The sequence below is a fragment of the Scyliorhinus torazame genome, chromosome 2 (genome assembly GCF_047496885.1).
Source record: "Scyliorhinus torazame isolate Kashiwa2021f chromosome 2, sScyTor2.1, whole genome shotgun sequence".
NCBI lineage: Eukaryota > Metazoa > Chordata > Chondrichthyes > Carcharhiniformes > Scyliorhinidae > Scyliorhinus > Scyliorhinus torazame.
Genome location: NC_092708.1, coordinates 44,536,494 through 44,559,221, shown reverse-complemented (window position 1 = coordinate 44,559,221; position 22,728 = coordinate 44,536,494). Strand labels below are relative to the sequence as shown.

The window sequence follows — 22,728 nt, the reverse complement described above, 5'->3', positions numbered from 1 at the left end:
AACCTCCGGCGCCTGTTCGGGTACACAGAGGGAGTGTTCAGAATCTCCAAATGACCTAACAACACATCTTTCGGGACTTGTGGGAGGAAACTGGAGCTTCCGGAGGAAACTTGTGACTAATAAAGATTATTATTATTATTAATAATCTTTGTCACCTCCCCCAGTCTTACAATTCTTCAAAATATTTTTGTTCTTCCAATGCTGGTCTGTTGAAGAACTGCAGATTGTAATCACACCACCATTGGTGGTCATTAGGGTTGCCAACTCTCCAGGACGAGCCTGGGGTCTCCAGGATTTGAAGATCAGGGTAGCACGGTGGTGCAGTGGTTAGCACTGCTGCCTTTGGCGCTGAGGATCCGGATTCAATCCCGGCCCCAGGTCACTGTCCGTGTGGAGTTTGCATATTCTCCCTGTACCTGCATGGGTCTCATTCCCACAACCCAAAGATGTGCAAATTAGATGGATTGGCCACGCTAAATACCCCTTAATTGGAAAAAAATAATTGGGTACTCTAAATTTATTTTTAAAAAGGAATTGAAGATCAATTTTCAGGACACCGCTATTGTGACCCTGGATAAATATAATCCGGACATTAAAACATGTTGGGCTGGATTCTCTGCTGGTGGGATTCTCCGTTGCGCCGGCATCGCACCCACACTGGGGATTTCCTGACAGTGTGGGGCTGCCCACAATGGAAAACCATGGGCTGGATTCTCCTATCCCCGATGGCGAAATCGGCTTCGGCGACGGGGTGGAGAATCCCTAATGCCTAATGCCAACGTAATTAGGGGCGGTGCCGCTTTTGTGATACTCCACCCCCTGAAAAGCACTGTACTGTAGGAGTACGCCACGCGCCATATCCACGGCCTCAGGCCATTGCCTGAGACCCACCCCGTGATGCTCTGTCCCCAACTGACCGAGTTCCCGACGGCGTGGGACATGTGTGGTCTCATCCGTCAGGAACCCAGTATGTTGGCAGCGGACTGAGTCCAGTGCCGCCACAGTTGGGGGGGGGGATCCGCGGGTATGGGGGGCATTATTTGGGGCTGGGGGCACTATGGGAGGAGGTCCGGGGTGTGCGAGCCGGCCTAAAGGGGAACTATTTTTGCAGTCCGTGTCTGCGGGCTGCGTCTGCCACGAAGCACGGCGCGGCCAATGCAGGCCACCGCTGTGCGCATGCGTGGCCATGGACCCGGCAATACCGTATCAACAGCTAGAGCTGGGAGCTCTACGCTGCCTGGCTGCAAGCCCCCTCCGGAGCAGGAAATCGGTGACCGTTTTGCACCAGTTTTCCTGGCATAAAACACCACCGTTTTCACGCCGGCGTGGGGATTTAGCCTCCCAAACGGAGAATCCAGCCCCATTTTGGCCAGCCGGTGGGACGGAGAATCCCGCTGCCGGTGGGAGCGCACCGCATCAGATGGAGAATTCCACCCATTGCTTTTTATTTTACCATTTTCTTTGAATGTTTCTCTATTCCAGATATAAAATATTAAGAATGGTGTGGCCAGAGGGGGCTGTTTGGCTCACAGTTAAGCACCACCCAGCTGGGTAATGTGTCTTTCAGCTTCCAGTTGGCGTAGGGAGGCAGTGTATCACAGGGATGGACATGTTGGCCAACAGGAAGGCGGGGGCAAGGCATGTGATGAAATGTCCAGGAAGAATACATTTAATCGCAGTTGGATAACACAAGCTGCAACTGGATGCAGGTTTAACCAAAAGATACTCCAGACCTTGAAGTTAGTTCAATCTGATTTATTGAACCAGTAGCACAGTTCTCTATGAGTTCGACTCTCTGCTAACCTAAGTGTGGTTACTCTGTCTGACTGAACCAGACTAGCTCTTCGCAATGTGCTGGAGATGTGATACTGTACATACACCCTGACTCACTCTGTAGATGTTCATCAGTGGAAAGAGATGGAGTGTGAGTGCCTCATGCCTTTTATGGTGAGATACCACCCCTGAGTGTCCTGCCTGCTCATTGGTCATGTCCTGTTCTCTGTGTTCATTAGCTGCCTGCCTGTGTCTGTCTGTATATCATTATCTGCATATCATGACAGGAAACCCTAGCGGGCGCATCTTCAGCCTTCAGCGCTAGAATTCCCTCCCTAAAACTTTCCCCCACCGTCACCCCCCCCCCCCCCCCCCCACACACACACACCCTTACCCCTCCCCCTCTCTTCATTCAAGATGTTCTATAAACTTTCCTCTTGGACAATATTTTTTGGGTCTCTCCTAATGACGTGACTGAATGATACATCCTGTTTGCTAACATTCCAGTGAGCCACGTTGGGAGATTCTTACTACCTTAAATGTGCTCTAGAAATGCAGGTTGTTGTTGTTGAGTTTAGACTCTTGTGAGTAATCTGGGCAACCATTTGGCAGCAGGCCAGAGGGCAATAATAATACACCCCATTCCTCTAAATGGGGTGAACTGGAGCCTGGGCAGGACAACAATCCCCAGGCTGGCGAGAAGGGATTGTATTGAAATGAATCAGTTACTGTCATGTTTGTCAACGTTATGTTTCCAAGTACACAAGGCTATTTTTGTAATTTCACTTTCGATATTGGATAGGCAGCACACACGGAAGTATACTTCGAACCAAGCTACAGGAGCACAAGGTTGAGCTTTATACAAAGGTCGATTTCACACGATTGAACTCAGTCGAACCCCCTCAACAAAACAAAGACTGGCCTCCCTTTGGAGATCGAAAGGAGTGGAGGCTGAGACCCGAGAGGAGCAGAGCCAAGGGATGGCTGGATTTCCCGTGTTGGTGGAAGGGCTGCCTTTCGAGCTGGACTCTGTCAGAAGTAAATTAGCCATTTATTTCCAAAGTAAGAAGAAATCCGGTGGAGGAGAATGTGAGGTTCGAGCACATCAGGATCAGAGGAAGGTGCTGGTATATTTTAAAAGTGAAGAAGGTAAGTTGACAAACGGTGTTAAGAGCAGCATCCGGCCTGGGGAAGATTTGGAGACAAGAGTTTAGTTTCCGCTGATGAACTCTTTATTAGGTTAAAGTTCTGTTGAGAATGTTGCACTTTGTCTCCACTGTTGTGAGACGTTGCGTTAAGACAACTTTTCTGTACTTGGAGTGTGCAATTATTATTGACTGTTACTTTCCGTGATTCTGTTATACCATTGCAACATCTGTGGGGAGGACAGGTTTGTCGATCTATCTCTGAGTGAACAATGTTGCGGTTTCTCCACTCGGATGACATGACAATCTGATGGAGTCTGTCTGACTGCTATGGAAACCAGACATCACCATCGCTGCCATATTCAATTCGAATTTGTTCACTGACACAGAAGAAGATCCGCTCTTCCCCCCGCCAGCGGGAGGTGGCGCGCCGCTCGCAGGCGGCGGGATTCTCTCGTCCCGCCGCTTGTCAATGGGAATTTGCATTGAAGCCACCCCACGCCGCCGGGAAACATGCAGGCGGGTGTGAGCTGCAGGCCGCAACAGGGGGCAGGATTCTCCATTTTGGAGGCTAAGTGCCAACGTGGGAAAACTCCCGACTCCCACGCTATAAACACCTGGAGAATGGCCGAGTCCGCGGCCACGCATGCGCACGGCGACAACTGCAGCGGTCACGCCGTAAAACATGGTGCCAGCCATGCGTGGACCAGACCTGCCAAATAATGGCCCCTTAGCCACCCTCTGGCCACCTCCCACCAGTCCCCCCAGCCCTCGTGGAAGCCCCCTGTGGTAAACACCACTAGTGATATATTGTATGTATTAGTATGGCAGGGGGGTGGGCACGGGAGCAATAGGTCAGAAGGTGAGAGCATTGAGGGAGAACTAGGGAATAGGGACAGTGTGGCTCTGAGGCAGCGCAGACGGGGAGAAGTTGCTGAACACAGCGGGTCTGGTGGCCTGAAGTGCATATGTTTTAATGCAAGGAGCATTACGGGTAAGGCAGATGAACTTAGAGCTTGGATTACTACTTGGAACTATGATGTTGTTGCCATTACAGAGACCTGGTTGAGGGAAGGGCAGGATTGGCAGCTAAACGTTCCAGGATTTAGATGTTTCAGGCGGGATAGAGGGGGATGTAAAAGGGGAGGCGGAGTTGCGCTACTTGTTCAGGAGAGTATCACAGCTATACAGCGAGAGGACACCTCAGAGGGCAGTGAGGCTATATGGGTAGAGATCAGGAATAAGAAGGGTGCAGTCACAATGTTGGGGGTATACTACAGGCCTCCCAACAGCCAGCGGGAGATAGAGGAGCAGATAGGTAGACAGATTTTGGAAAAGAGTAAAAACAACAGGGTTGTGGTGATGGGAGACTTCAACTTCCCCAATATTGACTGGGACTCACTTAGTGCCAGGGGCTTAGACGGGGCAGAGTTTGTAAGGAGCATCCAGGAGGGCTTCTTAAAACAATATGTAAACAGTCCAACTAGGGAAGGGGCGGTACTGGACCTGGTATTGGGGAATGAGCCCGGCCAGGTGGTAGATGTTTCAGTAGGGGAGCATTTCGGTAACAGTGACCACAATTCAGTAAGTTTTAAAGTACTGGTGGACAAGGATAAGAGTGGTCCGAGGATGAATGTGCTAAATTGGGGGAAGGCTAATTATAACAATATTAGGCGGGAACTGAAGAACATAGATTGGGGGCGGATGTTTGAGGGCAAATCAACATCTGACATGTGGGAGGCTTTCAAGTGTCAGTTGAAAGGAATACAGGACAGGCATGTTCCTGTGAGGAAGAAAGATAAATACGGCAATTTTCGGGAACCTTGGATGACGAGTGATATTGTAGGCCTCGTCAAAAAGAAAAAGGAGGCATTTGTCAGGGCTAAAAGGCTGGGAACAGACGAAGCCTGTGTGGCATATAAGGAAAGTAGGAAGGAACTTAAGCAAGGAGTCAGGAGGGCTAGAAGGGGTCATGAAAAGGCATTGGCAAATAGGGTTAAGGAAAATCCCAAGGCTTTTTACACTTACATAAAAAGTAAGAGGGTAGCCAGGGAAAGGGTTGGCCCACTGAAGGATAGGCAAGGGAATCTATGTGTGGAGCCAGAGGAAATGGGCGAGGTACTAAATGAATACTTTGCATCAGTATTCACCAAAGAGAAGGAATTGGTAGATGTTGAGTCTGGAGAAGGGGGTGTAGATAGCCTGGGTCACATTGTGATCCAAAAAGACGAGGTGTTGGGTGTCTTAAAAAATATTAAGGTAGATAAGTCCCCAGGGCCGGATGGGATCTACCCCAGAATACTGAAGGAGGCTGGAGAGGAAATTGCTGAGGCCTTGACAGAAATCTTTGGATCCTCGCTGTCTTCAGGGGATGTCCCGGAGGACTGGAGAATAGCCAATGTTGTTCCTCTGTTTAAGAAGGGTGGCAGGGATAATCCCGGGAACTACAGGCCGGTGAGCCTTACTTCAGTGGTAGGGAAATTACTGGAGAGAATTCTTCGAGACAGGATCTACTCCCATTTGGAAGCAAATGGACGTATTAGTGAGAGGCAGCACGGTTTTGTGAAGGGGAGGTCGTGTCTCACTAACTTGATAGAGTTTTTCGAGGAGGTCACTAAGATGATTGATGCAGGTAGGGCAGTAGATGTTGTCTATATGGACTTCAGTAAGGCCTTTGACAAGGTCCCTCATGGTAGACTAGTACAAAAGGTGAAGTCACACGGGATCAGGGGTGAACTGGCAAGGTGGATACAGAACTGGCTAGGCCATAGAAGGCAGAGGGTAGCAATGGAGGGATGCTTTTCTAATTGGAGGGCTGTGACCAGTGGTGTTCCACAGGGATCAGTGCTGGGACCTTTGCTCTTTGTAGTATATATAAATGATTTGGAGGAAAATGTAACTGGTCTGATTAGTAAGTTTGCAGACGACACAAAGGTTGGTGGAATTGCGGATAGCGATGAGGACTGTCTGAGGATACAGCAGGATTTAGATTGTCTGGAGACTTGGGCGGAGAGATGGCAGATGGAGTTTAACCTGGACAAATGTGAGGTAATGCATTTTGGAAGGGCTAATGCAGGTAGGGAATATACAGTGAATGGTAGAACCCTCAAGAGTATTGAAAGTCAAAGAGATCTAGGAGTACAGGTCCACAGATCACTGAAAGGGGCTACACAGGTGGAGAAGGTAGTCAAGAAGGCATACGGCATGCTTGCCTTCATTGGCCGGGGCATTGAGTATAAGAATTGGCAAGTCATGTTGCAGCTGTATAGAACCTTAGTTAGGCCACACTTGGAGTATAGTGTTCAATTCTGGTCGCCACACTACCAGAAGGATGTGGAGGCTTTAGAGAGGGTGCAGAAGAGATTTACCAGAATGTTGCCTGGTATGGAGGGCATAAGCTATGAGGAGCGATTGAATAAACTCGGTTTGTTCTCACTGGAACGAAGGAGGTTGAGGGGCGACCTGATAGAGGTATACAAAATTATGAGGGGCATAGACAGAGTGGATAGTCAGAGGCTTTTCCCCAGGGTAGAGGGGTCAATTACTAGGGGGCATAGGTTTAAGGTGAGAGGGGCAAAGTTTAGAGTAGATGTACGAGGCAAGTTTTTTACGCAGAGGGTAGTGGGTGCCTGGAACTCACTACCGGAGGAGGTAGTGGAGGCAGGGACGATAGGGACATTTAAGGGGCATCTTGACAAATATATGAATAGGATGGGAATAGAAGGATACGGACCCAGGAAGTGTAGAAGATTGTAGTTTAGTCGGGCAGTATGGTCGGCACGGGCTTGGAGGGCCGAAGGGCCTGTTCCTGTGCTGTACATTTCTTTGTTCTTTGTTCTTTGTTCTAGGGCACTGCCCGTATATTAGAGGTACAACGGTAAATCCCTGCCTGCTGGTTCCGCCCAGCAGGTGGCGTATAAATATGTGTGCTCTCCTGCGCTGCAGCCATTCTGGTTCCAGCTACAGGAGGCACAACATCTTGTTCAATAAAGCCTCGATTGTTCCACCATTCTCGTCTCGTGATAATTGATGGTACATCAATTTATTGCACAAGATTTTAAAAGATGGATTTCCTCATCAAGCCTGATCGCCCGCAGCTGAGCCCTCACACAGCCAACGCCATGTCCACCTTTGACCACTGGCTAGCCTGCTTCGAAGGCTACCTCCGAACAGCTGCTGAAGAACCCTCGGACTCGCAGAAGCTCCAAGTCCTCTATTCACGGCTGAGCCCTGACATTTTTCCCCATATCCGGGATGCGCCCACCTACTCCGAAGCGATGACGCTCCTGAAGGGAAATTACGTTAAACTGGTGAATCAAGTGTACGCCAGGCACCTCCTGGCTTCGAGACAGCAACTCCCTGGGGAGACTCTGGACGATTTCTTGTGGGCGCTGCAGATCCTCGGTAGGAACTGTGACTGTCAGGCAGTTTCGGCAGTCGAACACACCAAACTTTTAATTAGAGACGCTATGTCACGGGCATGAAGTCTACGTATGTCCGCCAGTGACTATTGGAAGGGGGTACGCTCGATCTTGCGGGGACAAGGCAGCTCGCTAATTCATTAGAAGTGCCCTCCCGTAACCTGCAGTCCTACACCCCCGACCGTGCGGCACCCTCGTGGGCATCGTGGGCGCCACCAGCTGCTGACTCCAGCTCACCGCAAGCCTGCGCCGCGCGGCAGCCAGCCCCTGGAGAGCCCAAGTGTTATTTTTGTGGACAAAGCAAACACCGCAGGCAGCGGTGCCCGACGCGGAGCGCGACCTGCAATGGGTGTGGGAAGAAAGGACACTTTGTTTCCATTTGCCAGGCCCGGTCGGTCGCCGCTGTTTCCAGGCCCGACATTTCTACACCCCCCACGTGCTACCCAGGGGCACCGCCATCTTCCCCACCACAAGCCACGTGCGGCCCGTGGGCGCCGCCATCTTTGATGCCGCCTGCCATGGGCGCCACTATCTTTGGCGCCATTTTGGACCGCGCCTCAGGACCCCTACTCGTCTGGCCATTCACCGCCTTCTGCTAACTCTGCCACCGCTGATCAGCTCAGGACCTCCCAGCATCTTCCGCAGCTCGCCTCCATCACCCTGGATCAGTCTCGGCCCCGCAACCTCGTGACCGCTACGATGACGGTGAAGATCAACGGGCACAAGACGACCTGCCTCTTTGACTCTGGGAGCACAGAGAGTTTCATCCACGGTAAGGCGTTGCTCCCTCCTGGTACACCCCATCACCCAGAAAATCGCCCTGGTTTCCGGATCCCATTCCGTTGAAATCTGGGGATACTGTATCGCGACCCTCACCATCCAGGGCGTAGAGTTCAGCAACTTCAGGCTCTACGTCCTCCCCCACCTATGCGCTGCCCTGTGGCTCGGCCTGGATTTTCAATGCCATCTCCAAAGCCTTACTTTGAAATTCAGCGGACCCCTGCCCCCCCCCTCACCGTCTGTGGCCTCACGACCCTTAAGGTCGATCCACCTTCCCTGTTTGCGAACCTCACCCCGGACAGCAAACCCGTCGCCACTAGGAACAGACGAATCAGTGCCCAGGACAGGACCTTCATCAGGTCGAAGGTCCAACGGCTTCTGCGGGAGGGGATCATTGATGCCAGCAACAGCCCCTGGAGAGCCCAAGTAGTGGTAGTGAAGACTGGGGAGATGCACAGGATGGTCATTGACTACAGTCAGACCATCAACCGGTACACGCAGCTCGACGCGTACCCCCTCCCACGCATATCTGACATGGTGAATCAGATTGCGCAGTATTGAGTCTTCTCCACAGTAGACTTGAAGTCCGCCTGCCACCAGCTCCCCATCCACCCGGAGGACCGCCAATACACTGCGTTCGAAGCAGATGGCCGCCTCTATCACTTCCTTAGGGTTCCCTTCGGCGTCACCAGTGGGGTCTCAGTCTTCCAGCGAGAGATGGACCGAATGGTTGACCAGTACGGGCTGCGGGCCACCTTCCCGTACCTAGATAACGTCACCATCTGCGGCCACGATCAGCAGGACCACGCGCAAACCTCCAAACATTCCTCCATACCGCCAAACTCCTTAACCTCACCTACAATAAGCCGCACCAACTGCTTAGCCATCCTTGACTATGTAGTGGAAAATGGAGTCCTTGGGCCCAACCCCGACCTCCTGGAACTCTCTCTCCCCCACTGCCCCAAGGCCCTGAAACGTTGCCTGGGGTGCTTCTCATATTACGCCCAGTGGGTCCCTAATTATGTGGACAAGGCCTGCCCACTCATCATGTCCATAGTTTTTCCCCTGACAGCTGAGGCCCGCTAGGCCTTCAACCACATCAAGGCGGACATCGCCAAGGCCACGATGCACGCGGTCGACGAGTCCCTCCCCTTTCAGGTGGAGAGCGATGCATCGGACGTGGCTCTGGTCGCCACCCTCAACCAGGCGAGCAGACCCGTGGCTTTCTTTTCCCGCACCCTCCATGCCTCTGAAATTCGGCACTCCTCTGTCGAGAAGGAGGCCCAAGCCATTGTGGAAGCTGTGCAGCGTTGGAAGCATTACCTGGCCGTTAGTAGATTCACTCGAACACTGACCAATGGTCGGTTGCCTTCATGTTTAATAATACACAGCAGGGCAAGATCAAAAATGACAAGATCTTGAGGTGGAGGATCGAGCTCTCCACCTATAACTATAAGATCTTGTATCGCCCGGGAAAGCTCAATGAGCCCTCTGATGCCCTATCCCGCAGTACATGTACCAGTGCACAGGTGGACCGACTCCGGGCTCTCCACTATGTCCTCTGCCGGGTCACCCGGTTCTTCCATTTTTGTCAGGACGGTCAGGACCGTCACCAGAGACTGCCAAGTCTGCGCAGAGTGCAAGCCGCACTTCTACCGGCCAGATAGAGCGCACCTGGTGAAGGCCTCCCGCCCCTTTGAGCGCCTCAGCATGGACTTCAAAGGGCCCCTCCCCTCCACCGACCGCAACGTGTACTTCCTCACCGTTATTGATGAGTACTCCTGGTTCCCCTTCACCATCCCGTGCCCCGACATGACTTCTGCCATGGTAATCAAAGCCCTGCACAGCATTTTCACTCTGTTCGGTTTCCCCACCTACATCCACAGCGATCGGGGATCCTCTTTCATGAGTGATGAGCTGCGTCAGTTCCTGCTCAGCAAGGGCATCACCTCGAGCAGGACAACCAGCTACAACCGTCGGGGAAACGGGCAGGTGGAGAGGGCGAAGGGGACGGTCTGGAAGGCCGTCCTGCTGGCCCTGCGGTCTAAAAATCTCCCTGTCTCCCGCTGGCAGGAGGTCCTCCCCGACGCACTCCACACCATCTGGTCGCTCCACTGCACCGCCACTAATGAGACCCCTCACGAACGTGTGTTTGCCTTCCCCAGGAAGTCTACCTCTGAGGTCTCGATCCCAACATGGCTGACGGTTCCTGACCCGTCCACCTCCTGAAGCATGTGCGGAGCCATAAATCGGACCCCTTGGTCGAGAAAGTCCAGCTCCTACAAGCAAACCTGCAGTATGCCTACATGGCACACCCCGGCGGGCGCCAAGACACAGTCACCCGCAGGGTCCCCACCCATGACCCCCGACCTGACACCAGTCATTCACCCCCCCGGTTGCCTCATTCACCTTGTGCCACTCCCTCCAGCGAACCTCACCGCAGCCCCCATCCCAGCAGGATCCGTCCTCCCACTGGATCCACTCAGGGGTGACGAAGACGAGGACAACACGCTCCCGGAGTCGCAGGTGACCATGTCGGTGCCCACATCACCACCAGGACTGAGGCGATCGCGGCGGAGGGTCAAAGCCCCCGACAGACTTAATTTGTAATGTTTTCGCCACCCCCGCCGGACTCTTTTTTAACAAGGGGTGAATGTGGTAAACACCACTAGTGATATATTGTATGTATTACGGCACTGCCTGTATATTACAGGTACGATGGTAAATCCCTGTCTGCTGGCTCCGCCCAGCAGGGAGCGTATAAAAGTGTATGATCTCCTCTGCTGCAGCTATTCTTGTTCCAGCTACAGGAGGCACAACATCTTGTTCAATAAAGCATCGATCGTTCCACCATTCTCATCTCGTGGTAATTGACGGTACATCACCCCCCCCCCCCCCCCCCCCGGCCAGCAGCACGGCCCCCGGCCGAATGTGGCGGTGCTGGACAGAGTCCGCAGCCGCCACAACGGGTTCCCGACCGCTGAGACCACAAATGAACCGTGCCGTCAGGAACTTGGTCCATCGGGGGCGGTGAACCACGGAGGCCCCGGAGAATCCAGCGTTAGGTCCGCTAATAATATGCCAACGGTACCCAAACACCGCGCAGCGAGCGATGCATTTATGCCATTTTCGGGAGACGGAGGGTCCCGATTTGGGATCAAACTGGCATCTCCCGTAATTTTGACTTCGGAGGCTATTCTCCACCCAATCGCGTTTCACGATTTTGGCATCGGCCGACAGTGAATCCCGCCCAGGGAATTCCAACAACAGGAGAAATCTGGTCAATATATTGTAAGAAAATCTGGAACTTTCCCCTCAAAATCTGTGAATGCTGGGTCAGTTGCAGCGATTCTTTTTTCTTTTATAAATTTAGAGTACCCAATTATTATTGTTTTCCAATTAAGGGGCAATTTAGCATGGCCTATCCACCTAACCTTCACATCTTTGGGTTATGGGGGCGAAACCCACGGAGACACGGGAAGAATGTGCAAACTCCACACGGACAGTGACCCAGGGCCGGGATTCAAACCCAGGTCCTCAGTGCCGCAGGCACAGTGCTATCCACTGCGCCACTGTGCTCCCCGAGTTGAAGCAATTCTTAAGGGACATATGTGAACCAGATTGGTTTTTATGACAATCGATGGTAGTTTCATGCTCGCCATTATTGAGACTAGCTTTATATTACGGATCTTTGAACTGAATTTAAATTTGAGCCTGTATCTCCAAAGCATTAGCCTGGGCCTTTGAATTACTAGTTCAGCAAAATTAGCATGAAATGCAGCATGCCATGGCGCAATGTGGTCCATAGAAGCTGGGAGACCCCACTCTTGGGATTTACCCAGCTCACAAAGCGTTGCGCGATCTAACGTGATCTTGCAAGATGTTGCGATGTAAATCCCGCCTATTGTGCGCAGGATCACTTTTTGACAAATCTGCATAATGGAGCAAGACACCAAGTCTCACTTTGATATGCAGTTCCCCGAGGCACCCAAGGCATTGGGATGTATCTGCTTCGCCTCGGAGACCTCGGGTGAGCACCATTCAGTATTGGTCTGCTTGTAATGACCAGAAGGAATGGCACTCATGGGGATCTTCCAGATGATCAGAGCTCCCGGCTGCATTCCCTTCGGTGAGGGTGGTATCCTGGAACTACTGGTGCCACCTAGGCACCCTGGCAGTGCCACCTGGGCACTGAGGGAGTGCCAGCTTGGCACCATAACTGTGACATCTGAGTGCGAGCTTGGCACTGCCAAGGTTCTGGGGTGGCATCGGCAGTTGGCAGGGGCACTGCCAGGGAAACAGGTTGGCAATGCCAAGGTGCCAAGCTGGCATTTTTTGCATGGTGATGATTGGGCAAGGGGTGACCTGCGCAGATGTTGGGGGTGGGGGTGAGGGGGTGGGGAGGCCCAGGAACCCCCTTGTACTGAGTTGGGACTGTGGGGGGTTGGGGTCATGTCGGGGGCTCCAGAGATTGGGACGTCATTTAAAAATGGTGCCTGGATCTCTCGCTACACTGAGGAATTCCGGCGATTGGAGCTCCTCAGTGCAGAAAACGGGGCTCTGTGCAGCCTCAGCGGCACGTTCGCCGCTGAGGCTCCCTATCTAACCCCAGTGCCATTCAATAGCATTGTGTTTCTTGATGCTGTGAGCACTGGGAAACATGCGGCTAAACACGCTCGCTGGGAGACTTTGTCCCCATTTATTTAATTCGCCCCCTAAGTGTGGTTACAAAGTGGTGGTGAACTCGCTGACAGAGCTGGGGAGAAAGTCCCGGCAAAACCCCGCCACAAATGACACTTGGAAACTTTTCCATTAGATTGCGCCCTAATCTGTAAAATTTCATATTTTATAGAGATCCTGCCTTCTTCCAAGACTTAACCTTGCCCAAATGTTTCCACGTAAATCATCCCTTTTACATGAGATATGTGCTTCAGAATGGGTTTAGTGCTCAATTTTATTCTTATCTCTAAACAGATCTCAGTGACTGTGTCTCTTTGTGTAGATCAAATCTGACCACAGAAGACTCCAAATATGGTCTTATCAGTGCATTTAGATCTGTGCACAAAGCTTTAGTATTAAGCACTGTAGATTTGTACTCTGAGTTTCTGGTAGGTGTTGACCTTGTGTTGGGGACCATGCCTTCTGGAAGTATGGCGGCAGCACAGTAGCATAGTGATTAGCACAATTGCTTCACAGCTCCAGGGTCCCATGTTCGATTCCCGGCTTGGGTCACTGTCTGTGCGGCGTCTGCACGTTCTCCCCGTGTGTCCGTAGGTTTCCTCCGGGTGCTCCGGTTTCCTCCCACAGTCCAAAGATGTGCAGGTTAGGAGGATTGGCCATGCTAAATTGCCCTTAGTGTCCAAAATTGCCCTTATTTGGGTGGGGTTACTGGGTTATGGGGATAGGGTTGTTGCTCGTTTTAGCCTTAGTTTTATTAGCTCTAATTCTGTCACCTTTGCTCATGAGTCGGCAGGTATCTTTCTGATACCGCCACGTGGTTCAAGTCCAAGTAATGATTAATAATGCAACACACCGCTTAGTAAGAGTTAAATCAACGCTCATTTATTATATACAGCAATAAATACTTATACAATAATCCTACTTCTAGACTACTACCTACCACTAAAGGCCAATACTTAACTTTGGAAATGGCCCACCAGGTCAGGGAAACAAATGGTCTTTCAAAATGGTTCTGAGCCTGCGGGATTCAAAAGCTGGAACAAGTCGATAGTCAGGAGCGCCTATCTGGTAGCGATCGCTGGAGTAACACTTACAGTTTTCTTTGTCGAAGGGTCTCGAAGGTTGCGAGCAGGAGAAGAAGGGTCGAGTTGAACTTGGCCCCTATTCTTATAGTCCCCAGGGGCTTCCCGCCTCTCGGGGCGGACCTCGTACCTGGTTCCAAGTGATTGGACTTGGTCCCAATCACTTGGTTCGATATGCTCCAATAATGGGGCGATTCCTTAATCGGGGGGTGGTCGTTTACCTTCCTTTGTGTCAGCCCCTGCTGGCGCCGAAAGGTCTGGGTCGACGTTCAATTGCTAATTTGTAGCAATTGTTCCCGGGGATGGCTGCTTACTATGTAGATGGCTGGGTTGTTGTGATGTTGATGGCTGCAGGTATCGGTCTGGGCTGACTTCCCCAGAGGTGAATACACTGTTTTACCTGCAGCTGTCCGTTTGAGTCCTGTTGGCTGATTTTCCCATCAGCCTCTTCCGTTCGCCATTTTAAATCGGGGTTTGACCATTCTAATCGGGAATCAGCCATTTTACGTTGCTACAGGGTGGAGGTGTGCGGTTGGGTAGGGTGCTCGTTCCAAGAGCCGTGCAGACTCGATGGGCCGAATGGCCTCCTGCTGTACTGTAAATTCTATGAAATCTATTTTGGAAATTGTTGGGCTGGACATGATTTTTTGCCTCTTTAAATGACGCTCTGAAAACTATAAGTGACGCGTGTCTGAAAGTGATGTGTCCAATATCAGTCCCAAGTGGTTTGGGGCTGGTTTAGCACACTGGGCTAAATTGCTGGCTTTTAAAGCATACCAAGGCAGGCCAGCAGCATGGTTCAATTCCCATACCAGCCTCCCCGAACAGGCGCCGGAATGTGGCGACTAGGGGCTTTTCACAGTAACTTAATTGAAGCCTACTCGTGACAATAAGCGATTCTCATTTCATTTCATTTCAAGTTACTTTCTCAGCCCCTGTACGCAATTCTCATGTTTGCAAACTAAGTGCTCCTCCTTGGCAATGCCAACCTGGCACCTTGCGCTCCAAGGGGGGGGGAAAGGGGATGAATTGTCCAGGGTGCCAAGTGTTCCGATTGTTGCTAACTTTTGGTTGGTTCAATTGGCTCTGTTTTATAACCTTTGCTCTAGAGTCACCAGGTATCTTTATGATACCGCCACGAGGTTCAAGTTCAAGTAATGATCAATAACTCAATACACAAATTAGTACGATTCAAATCAAAGCACATTTATTATACACAGTAAATCACGACTCATGCATAAACTCTACTTTCTAAGCTATTTCAATAACTAACAGGCCTATACTTAGCTTCGGACTGGCCCACTAGGTCAGGGGAACAAATGGCCTTTCGTTCAGGTCCTGAGCCTGCGGGATTCAAAAGCTGGTATGGACTGGTAGCTAGGAGCGCCTATCTCGTAGCGAGCGTTGACTTGAGACTTACTTTCTTGGAGGCCGCTGGAAAGTTCACTCTCAGGGGTTGCTTCGCATTGCTGAGTGACCCTGGCAAGAAGGACGATTTGAACTTGGGGGCTTTATTTTATAGTCCCCAGGGGCTTCCAGCCCTTCGGGGCGGACCCCGTACCTGGTTTCAAGTGATTGGACTTTGTTCCAATCGTTTGGTTCGATTTCAATACTGGAGCTGTTCCCTGATCGTTGGGCGGTCTTTAAGTGTCCGTTAACCTCTTTTGTGTTGGCTCCTGCTGGCGCCGAGGAGTCTGGCTTGGCCTCGTTTACATCAAAATGTTTTGATTGTTCCCGGGGATCGCTCATTACTATGTAGATAGCTGCAACATTACTATGCAGATGGCTGCTTGTATCGATGTTGTCTGGTTTCTGCAGAGTCTAATACACAGTAAACTTGCACCTGCTAGTTTTTGCCTGTGTTGGCTGAAGTTCCCTTCAGCCTTTGCGGTTCTCCATTTTAAGTCAGGAAGTGGCCAACTCAGGTGGCTGCAGTATCCTACAAGGGAGGTGGGGATTTGGAGTCATGGGCTGGGCTGGAAGGGCTCAGATCGGGGGTCATTCTTGGGAATGCTGTCATTTGGCTGGTTTTCCCATCTGTAGTCTTTGAACCCTTTAAACTGTCTCCCAGCATGTCAAAATGTTGATCTCTGAGCGGGTGATACAAGTCTGCCCTTTAATGCAGTGGAAATCTTTTGAATTGTTTTTCTTCAGTCAGTTTTATTGCCCTTTAACTATTCAAGCCTCTCTGCCAGCTTAGAAGTCTAAACGTTCACGGACCATTGCTTTTTAAAAGCCTCTTGATTGACAGGTCCAGGCCATTTCAAAGGAAGGATTATCATTGTATTTATATAGGCGGAGATGGGTGTTGTCCCGGAAATCCGGAGAATCGCCGTGAATCGTGCACGGTCTACGCTGCGCGGGAAGGGGGCCATTGATAGAGGCGCCTGCGGCGATTCTCCGATGAAAACTGGCCGAGTGCCCGACGGCGTGGTTCTAACCACATTTTGCCTGTTGGGAATGGCCAGTGGCGGCTGCGGACTCAGTCCGCGGCCGCCCTGGTGGGGGATCCTTCACCGGCGGGGGAAGGGGGGGGCCTCATGGGTGGCCAGGAGAGTGATCGGGCGGCACCGATCCGCGGGCGCACGCGATCTCGCGGGGACCTACTTCTTCCATCAGGGTCCACGGTGCCAAGTCGCACTGGGCTGCCGCCACAGGCCTCCGCCGTGCGCATGCGCGGACTCTCAACCGGAAGTGCAGGACCCCGTATTCGCAGCCAGGGGAAAGCCAGGGGACTTTCTTAAGGAAAGTACAGAGTGAAACGCCCGTGTTTTGATGCTGGCGTGGGGACATCGCCCCATTATTGGAGAATCCCGCCCCAGGTGCGCTGTCTGAATGTTGCCCCCCTACTTCAGAGTTAATGGAACCCTGCAGAGCTCAGCCCAACCTAAGCCCTCCCCACCCCCACCTCCCCTGAAAGACCCCACTCAACATTATGAAGGCAAGTGTAGGGAGGGAAATCACCCCCTTCCCCCCACCCCCCCCCCCCCCCCCCTCCCCCTCGGAGTGCAAGCCACCAAGTCCCCATTGATCAGGACTTGCACCAAGTTATATTTGCATAGTCATTTCATTTCATTTTCATTTCATAGTTATAAAGAGCAAGCAAACGAACCTTCGGGTTCATGTGCATACGTCTTTGAAGGTGACAGGGCAAATGTTAGAACCAAAAAAGGAAGTATTTACCATGTTGCAAAATTCCCCCAGTAAATCCCCCTTGTCATACAATGTCTTTATTACTTAGATAGATATCATTCTCAGCACTGCCCTCCAAAGTATTTGACCACATCCAATACTATTTTTGCTATTGTATTCATGAGTAGATACTTAACAGTTGTAACAATCGATGCAGGTCACAGGTTGTTGCACAGTTTATTGGTGTTCTGGTAAAGCAAATAAGCAGAAACTATTTCTGCTGGTGAGTGGATTGATAACCAGCGGATATAGATTTAAGATTATCGACAAAACAAAATCCAGGAAGGAAATGTGCAGAATTGGTTTTACCCACAGTGAGTATTTACAACTTGGAATGCACGACTTGAAAAAAAGGACTTTCCACAGGGAAATATCAATTCACCTCATTGTTTTTCACCTTGAGGCTTGTTAATTGAGAATCAGTTTAATATTTTACCCCTGTGCTATTGTATTAATATCTTAATGACCATAAAAGGACAGTATGGATGCGGCTGCACCGTCCACTTTCTGCCACTACCAAATCCTAGCCCGAGGATGGCGTGGTGTTGGCAAAATATATCTCAAACTAATACATAAATTGATGCATGCTGTAATAGTTGGGAGCTCTTAATGACACCCACCTAATAGTGCAACTCTGTCACATCCAGTGCAAAGATGTGCAAGTCAGGTGGATTCACCATGCTAAAACAGCCCCTTTGTGTCCCAAGATGTGCAGGTTGGGTGGGGTTACAGGGCGGGTGAGTAGGCCTAGGTAGGACGCTCTTTTGCCGATGCAGACTCAATGAGCCAAATGGCCTCCTTCTGCACTGTTGTGATTCTATGATCAGTAGATGAGGCAACAGGAATGTGCTTATTTCTTTTAATATTTACCTGGGGTATGGAGGCAGAACTGACATATACAGTGGGGATGGCAAGCTCCTTTCCCTGAAGTGGGCTTTTACAGTAATCCCTGGTCATCTTTCTGGTGCTAGCCAGTTATGGATCCGGGTTTACAGAACCCCAAAGTGTTTCATGGAGTTCAACCGACCCACAACCGGCCACGGGCAGCACGGTAGCATTGTGGTTAGCACAATTGCATCACAGCTCCAGGGTCCCAGGTTCGATTCCCGGCTTGGGTCACTGTCTGTGCGGAGTCTGCACATCCTCCCCGTGTGTGCGTGGGTTTCCTCCGGGTGCTCCGGTTTCCTCCCACAGTCCAAAGATGTGCAGGTTAGGTGGATTGGCCATGATAAATTGCCCTTAGTGTCCAAAATTGTCCTTAGTGTTGGGTGGGGTTACTGGGTTATGGGGATAGGGTGGAGGTGTTGACCTTGGGTAGGGTGCTCTTTCCAAGAGCCGGTGCAGACCCGATGGGCCGAATGGCCTCCTTCTGCACTGTAAATACTATGATAAGAACAAAGGCCGGTAAGCTTAACTTCGGTTGTAGGGAAAATGCTGGAATCTATCATTAAGGAGGAAATAGCGGGGCACCTGGAGGGAAATTGTCCCATTGGGCAGACGCAGCATTGGTTCATAAAGGGTAGGTTGTGTCTGACTAATTTGGTAGAATTTTTTGAGGACGTTACCAGTGCAGTAGATAATGGGGAGCCTATGGATGTGGTATACCTGGATTTCCAGAAAGCTTTTGACAAGGTGTCACACAAAAGGTTGCTGCATAAACTAAAGATGCATGGCATTGAGGGTAAAGTGGTAGCATGGGTAGAGGATTGGTTAACTAACAGAAAGCAGAGAGTGGGGATGAATGGGTGTTTCTCTGGTTGGCAACCTGTAACTAGTGGGGTCCCTCAAGGATCAGTGTTGGGCCCGCAGTTATTCACAATTTACATAGATGATTTGGATGTTGTTTGATAGGAACAGCATTTCCCACATCTACACCATGTATAGCCATTTTAGTACTTCCCAATTTATCTCTACAAACTTGCCCATGTGATATCAATAATTCTTTCAGGTCAGTTTGTTTTTCCTCTGGAAGGTAACATAACAATTCATCCCAATTTTTAAGAACATCCTAATTTTCCAATTTAATTTGAGGTATGTCAAATTCACAGTCATCTGGATTTGGTTCGTCACTTTGAGTTAGAATCATTAAAACCTCCTTTTTCTCTCCTTCCCTTTCAAAGTACCTTTTAAGCATATTCACATGACACACTCGGTGAGTCTTCCTTCTATCTGGTGTTTTTACCACATAATTCACCTCACTTCATTTCCTTTCAATCTGATAAGGTCCACAAAACCTTGCTTTTAAAGGTTCACCTACCACTGGTAACAATACTAAAACTTTATCTCCACTGGTAAAACTACGAACATTGGATTTCTTGTCCGCTACCCGTTGCATCACATTTTGTGCAACTTTCAAATGTTGTCTAGCCAATTCACCTGCTCTATTTAATCGTTCCCTAAAATTTGACATGTAATCCAATAGTGTAATTTCCGTTTTCTCACCCACCAATTTTTCTTTAATCAATTTAAGTGGTCCTCTTACCTCATGACCAGAAATTAGTTCAAAAGGACTAAATTTGGTTTACTCATTAGGTGCATCCCTAATTGCAAACAGTACAAATGGAATTCCTTTATCCCAATCCTCTGGATAATCTTGACAATAAGCCCTCAACATTGTCTTTAATGTCTGATGCCACCTTTCTAACGCTCCCTGCGATTCTGGATGGTATGCAGTTGATTTAAATTGTTTTATTCCTAAGCTATCCATAACTTCTTTGAATAACTTTGAGGTAAAATTTGATCGTTGACCCGATTGAATTTCTGTGGGTAGTCCATATCTAGTAAAGAATTCAAGTAACTCCTCCACAATCTTTTTAGCTAATATTATATACTGGAATGGCCTCTGGAAACCAGTAGACACATCCATTATAGTCAAAAGATGTTGATTCCTACTTTTTGTTTTAGGAAGCGGTCCTACACAATCAATTAGGACCCTTGTAAAAGGTTCCTCAAATGCTGGAATGGGTACTAAGGGTGCTGGTTTTATCACTGCTTGAGGTTTCCCTATCACTTGACATGTGTGACATGATTGACAAAATTTAACTCATCTTTATGTAGTCCAGGCCAATAAAAATGTTTCTGGAATTTAGCTTGAGTTTTCCTTATCCCCAAATGACCTCCCACTGGTACCTCATGTGCCACTCCTTTCTATACCCTACCGGCAATACTACTTGATGAACTTCTGCCCACTTTTCATCCGCCTGCATATGTACAGGTCTCCATTTTCTCATCAAGACATCACTTTTATGGTAATAACACTCTGGTATACTCTCAGATTCCTCTTCCGTGTATGCTTTCTGATATATCCGTTTTATTTCTATATCTTTCTGTTGTAACTCCGCCAATTTCCTTGAACTAAAAATATCCGCCTCATCCTCCACCTGTTCTTGTTCTTTTTCAACCATCTGATCAAAAATTGTTTTTGATAATTGCACTTCAATTTAATCTTCACTCTTTGATTTCTCCTCTTGTCTTAACCTGTGACTTTGCGACCTTGTTACTACACAATCTGGAAAAATCCCAGGATTTTTGTCCTTCAACACTTCAGTTGTCTGATTTTCCACTGGCTTATCAACCACAGTAGGCATCACTCCCACCTGCGATCGAGCTATATCATTACCCAAGATAAACTGTATTCCTGGACAAGATAGTTTCGCTGTTCCTGCTAATACCACTTCACTGGACTTTCCAACCTTACCTTATATAACGGAACGCTACTCCTCTCACCCTGAATTCCACATATTACCACCTTCTCTGGCAACATTCTTCCCAAACTACATAATTCCTCATCTCTTACCATTAAAGATTGACTAGCTCCTGTATCTCTTAAAATTGTGACTTCTTTACCTGCTCCTCCTGATACACATGAGTAAACTTTACTCACACAAGTAAATTCTTTAAAGACATCTGGCACCTTCTTATCAATTACTTCTTGACCAGGCTGTACAATCGTTTGCACCTCCTTCGCTTCCCTTGGGCTTTCCTTTACCACTCTAACAAACCCCACTGTCTTATCCTGTTTTACCACATCAGCCTTCCCAGTGCTTTTCTTCAACCACCAACACTGTGACTTTACATGGCCTAGTTTATTACAGTGAAAACATTTGAAACTTTTCATTTCTCTTCCACCCTCCTGGATTACTTTTTAAATCTGAGGTACACTCTCTTTATTATCTCCCATCAGATCACCTTTACCTCTACCACTTGAGTATTTCTCATGTCTCCAATTTCTATCCCTCACTGGCTGAAACTGATGTTGGAAACCAAGCCTTGATTTATGAACTAATTCATAATCATCTGCCATTTCTGCTGCTAATCTCACAGTTTTAACCCTTTGCTCTTCCACATAAGTTCTGACTACATCAGGAATTGAATTTTTAAACTCCTCCAAAAGTGTAATTTCTCTACATTTGGTCTATTTTCAAAGCCCGCCTATCAAATCCACCTATCAAAATTACTCTGTTTGAGCCTTTCAAACTCCATGTATGTTTTACCAAATTCTTTCCTTAAATTTCTAAACCTTTGTCTGTCAGCTTCAGGCACTCGCTCATATGCACCTAAGGTGGGTTTTTTCAGCTCCTCATACGTTCCAGATACCTCCTCCGGTCGTGATGCAAACACTTCGCTAGCTCTACTTACCAGCTTTGTTTGAATCAGTAATACCCACGTGTCCTGTGGCCATTTCATTTGTTTAGCTACCTTCTCAAATGCAATGAAAAAGGCTTCTACCTCCTTCTCATCAAACCTTGGCAATGCTTGGACATATTTAAATAGATCCCCACCACGTCTTCGACTATGACGCTCTGTCTCACTGGCCGCACCAATCTCATCCAACTGTATGTTTCCCTTTGCGTCTGCCAATTTTAACTGATTTTCATGTTTCATAGCCATTTGATGAAGTTCAAACTCTCTCTTTTTCCCTTTCCTCTCTATCTCTTTCTTTGTTTCTTTCTTCTCTCTCCTTTTCTTTTTCCTCTCTATCTCTATCTCTTTCTTTGTTTCTTTCTTCTCTCTCCTTTTCTCGTTGCATATTCAAGCTGCTTTAATTCTTTTTCATGTTCAAATTGCTTAATCTGCAACTGCAGCTTTGCCATTTCTAATGAGTCAGAATGTATCTCAGGCAAATTTAAATGCTCAGCTACTGCGGTAAGTACCTCATCTTTTCGTATTTTGCCAGGCAATGTTAACTGCAATGTTTTTGCCAAATCTAACAGTCTGCTTTTAGTCTCTGCTGTAAGGTATTGCTTATTACCGTGTCCACCCCCAAAAACTCCTGAACCTCTGAAAGAGCCATTGTCCACAACACACTCCCCACTTAAACTAAAATACCACACCTGAAAAGCAACCACAATATGCTCACCCCTCACTGTCTTTAAGTTCGTTAAGCCAATCCAATCGATAGACTTTTATCCCCCGCAAGCCCCCAATTGTTATGGGTCCGGCTTTACAGAACCTCAAAGTGTTTCATGGAGTTCAACCGACCCACAACTTTTAATAGATTGTAGTGTGGGAAGCACATGGCGTACTCTCCAGGTGCGATACAGCAGAAATGGACAAATGGTTTTTAAAACAAAACAATTTTTATTCTATGAACTCAAGTTAACCTTTTAAAAACAAACATTGAATATCTTAACACCCATTACTTCAAAGATAACC

At 48.9% G+C, this 22,728-nt stretch overlaps 1 protein-coding gene across 1 annotated transcript in view; it reads left to right on the top strand.

The window, feature by feature from the left end:
* Positions 1-2,585: 2,585 nt before the first annotated feature.
* Positions 2,586-22,728, top strand: part of LOC140387839 (protein mono-ADP-ribosyltransferase PARP14-like) — a 209,652-nt gene continuing 189,509 nt past the window's right edge. The window contains 1 exon segment of the mRNA XM_072471037.1: positions 2,586-2,922. Coding sequence (XP_072327138.1) covers positions 2,754-2,922 — 169 coding nt within the window. The 5' untranslated portion in view covers positions 2,586-2,753.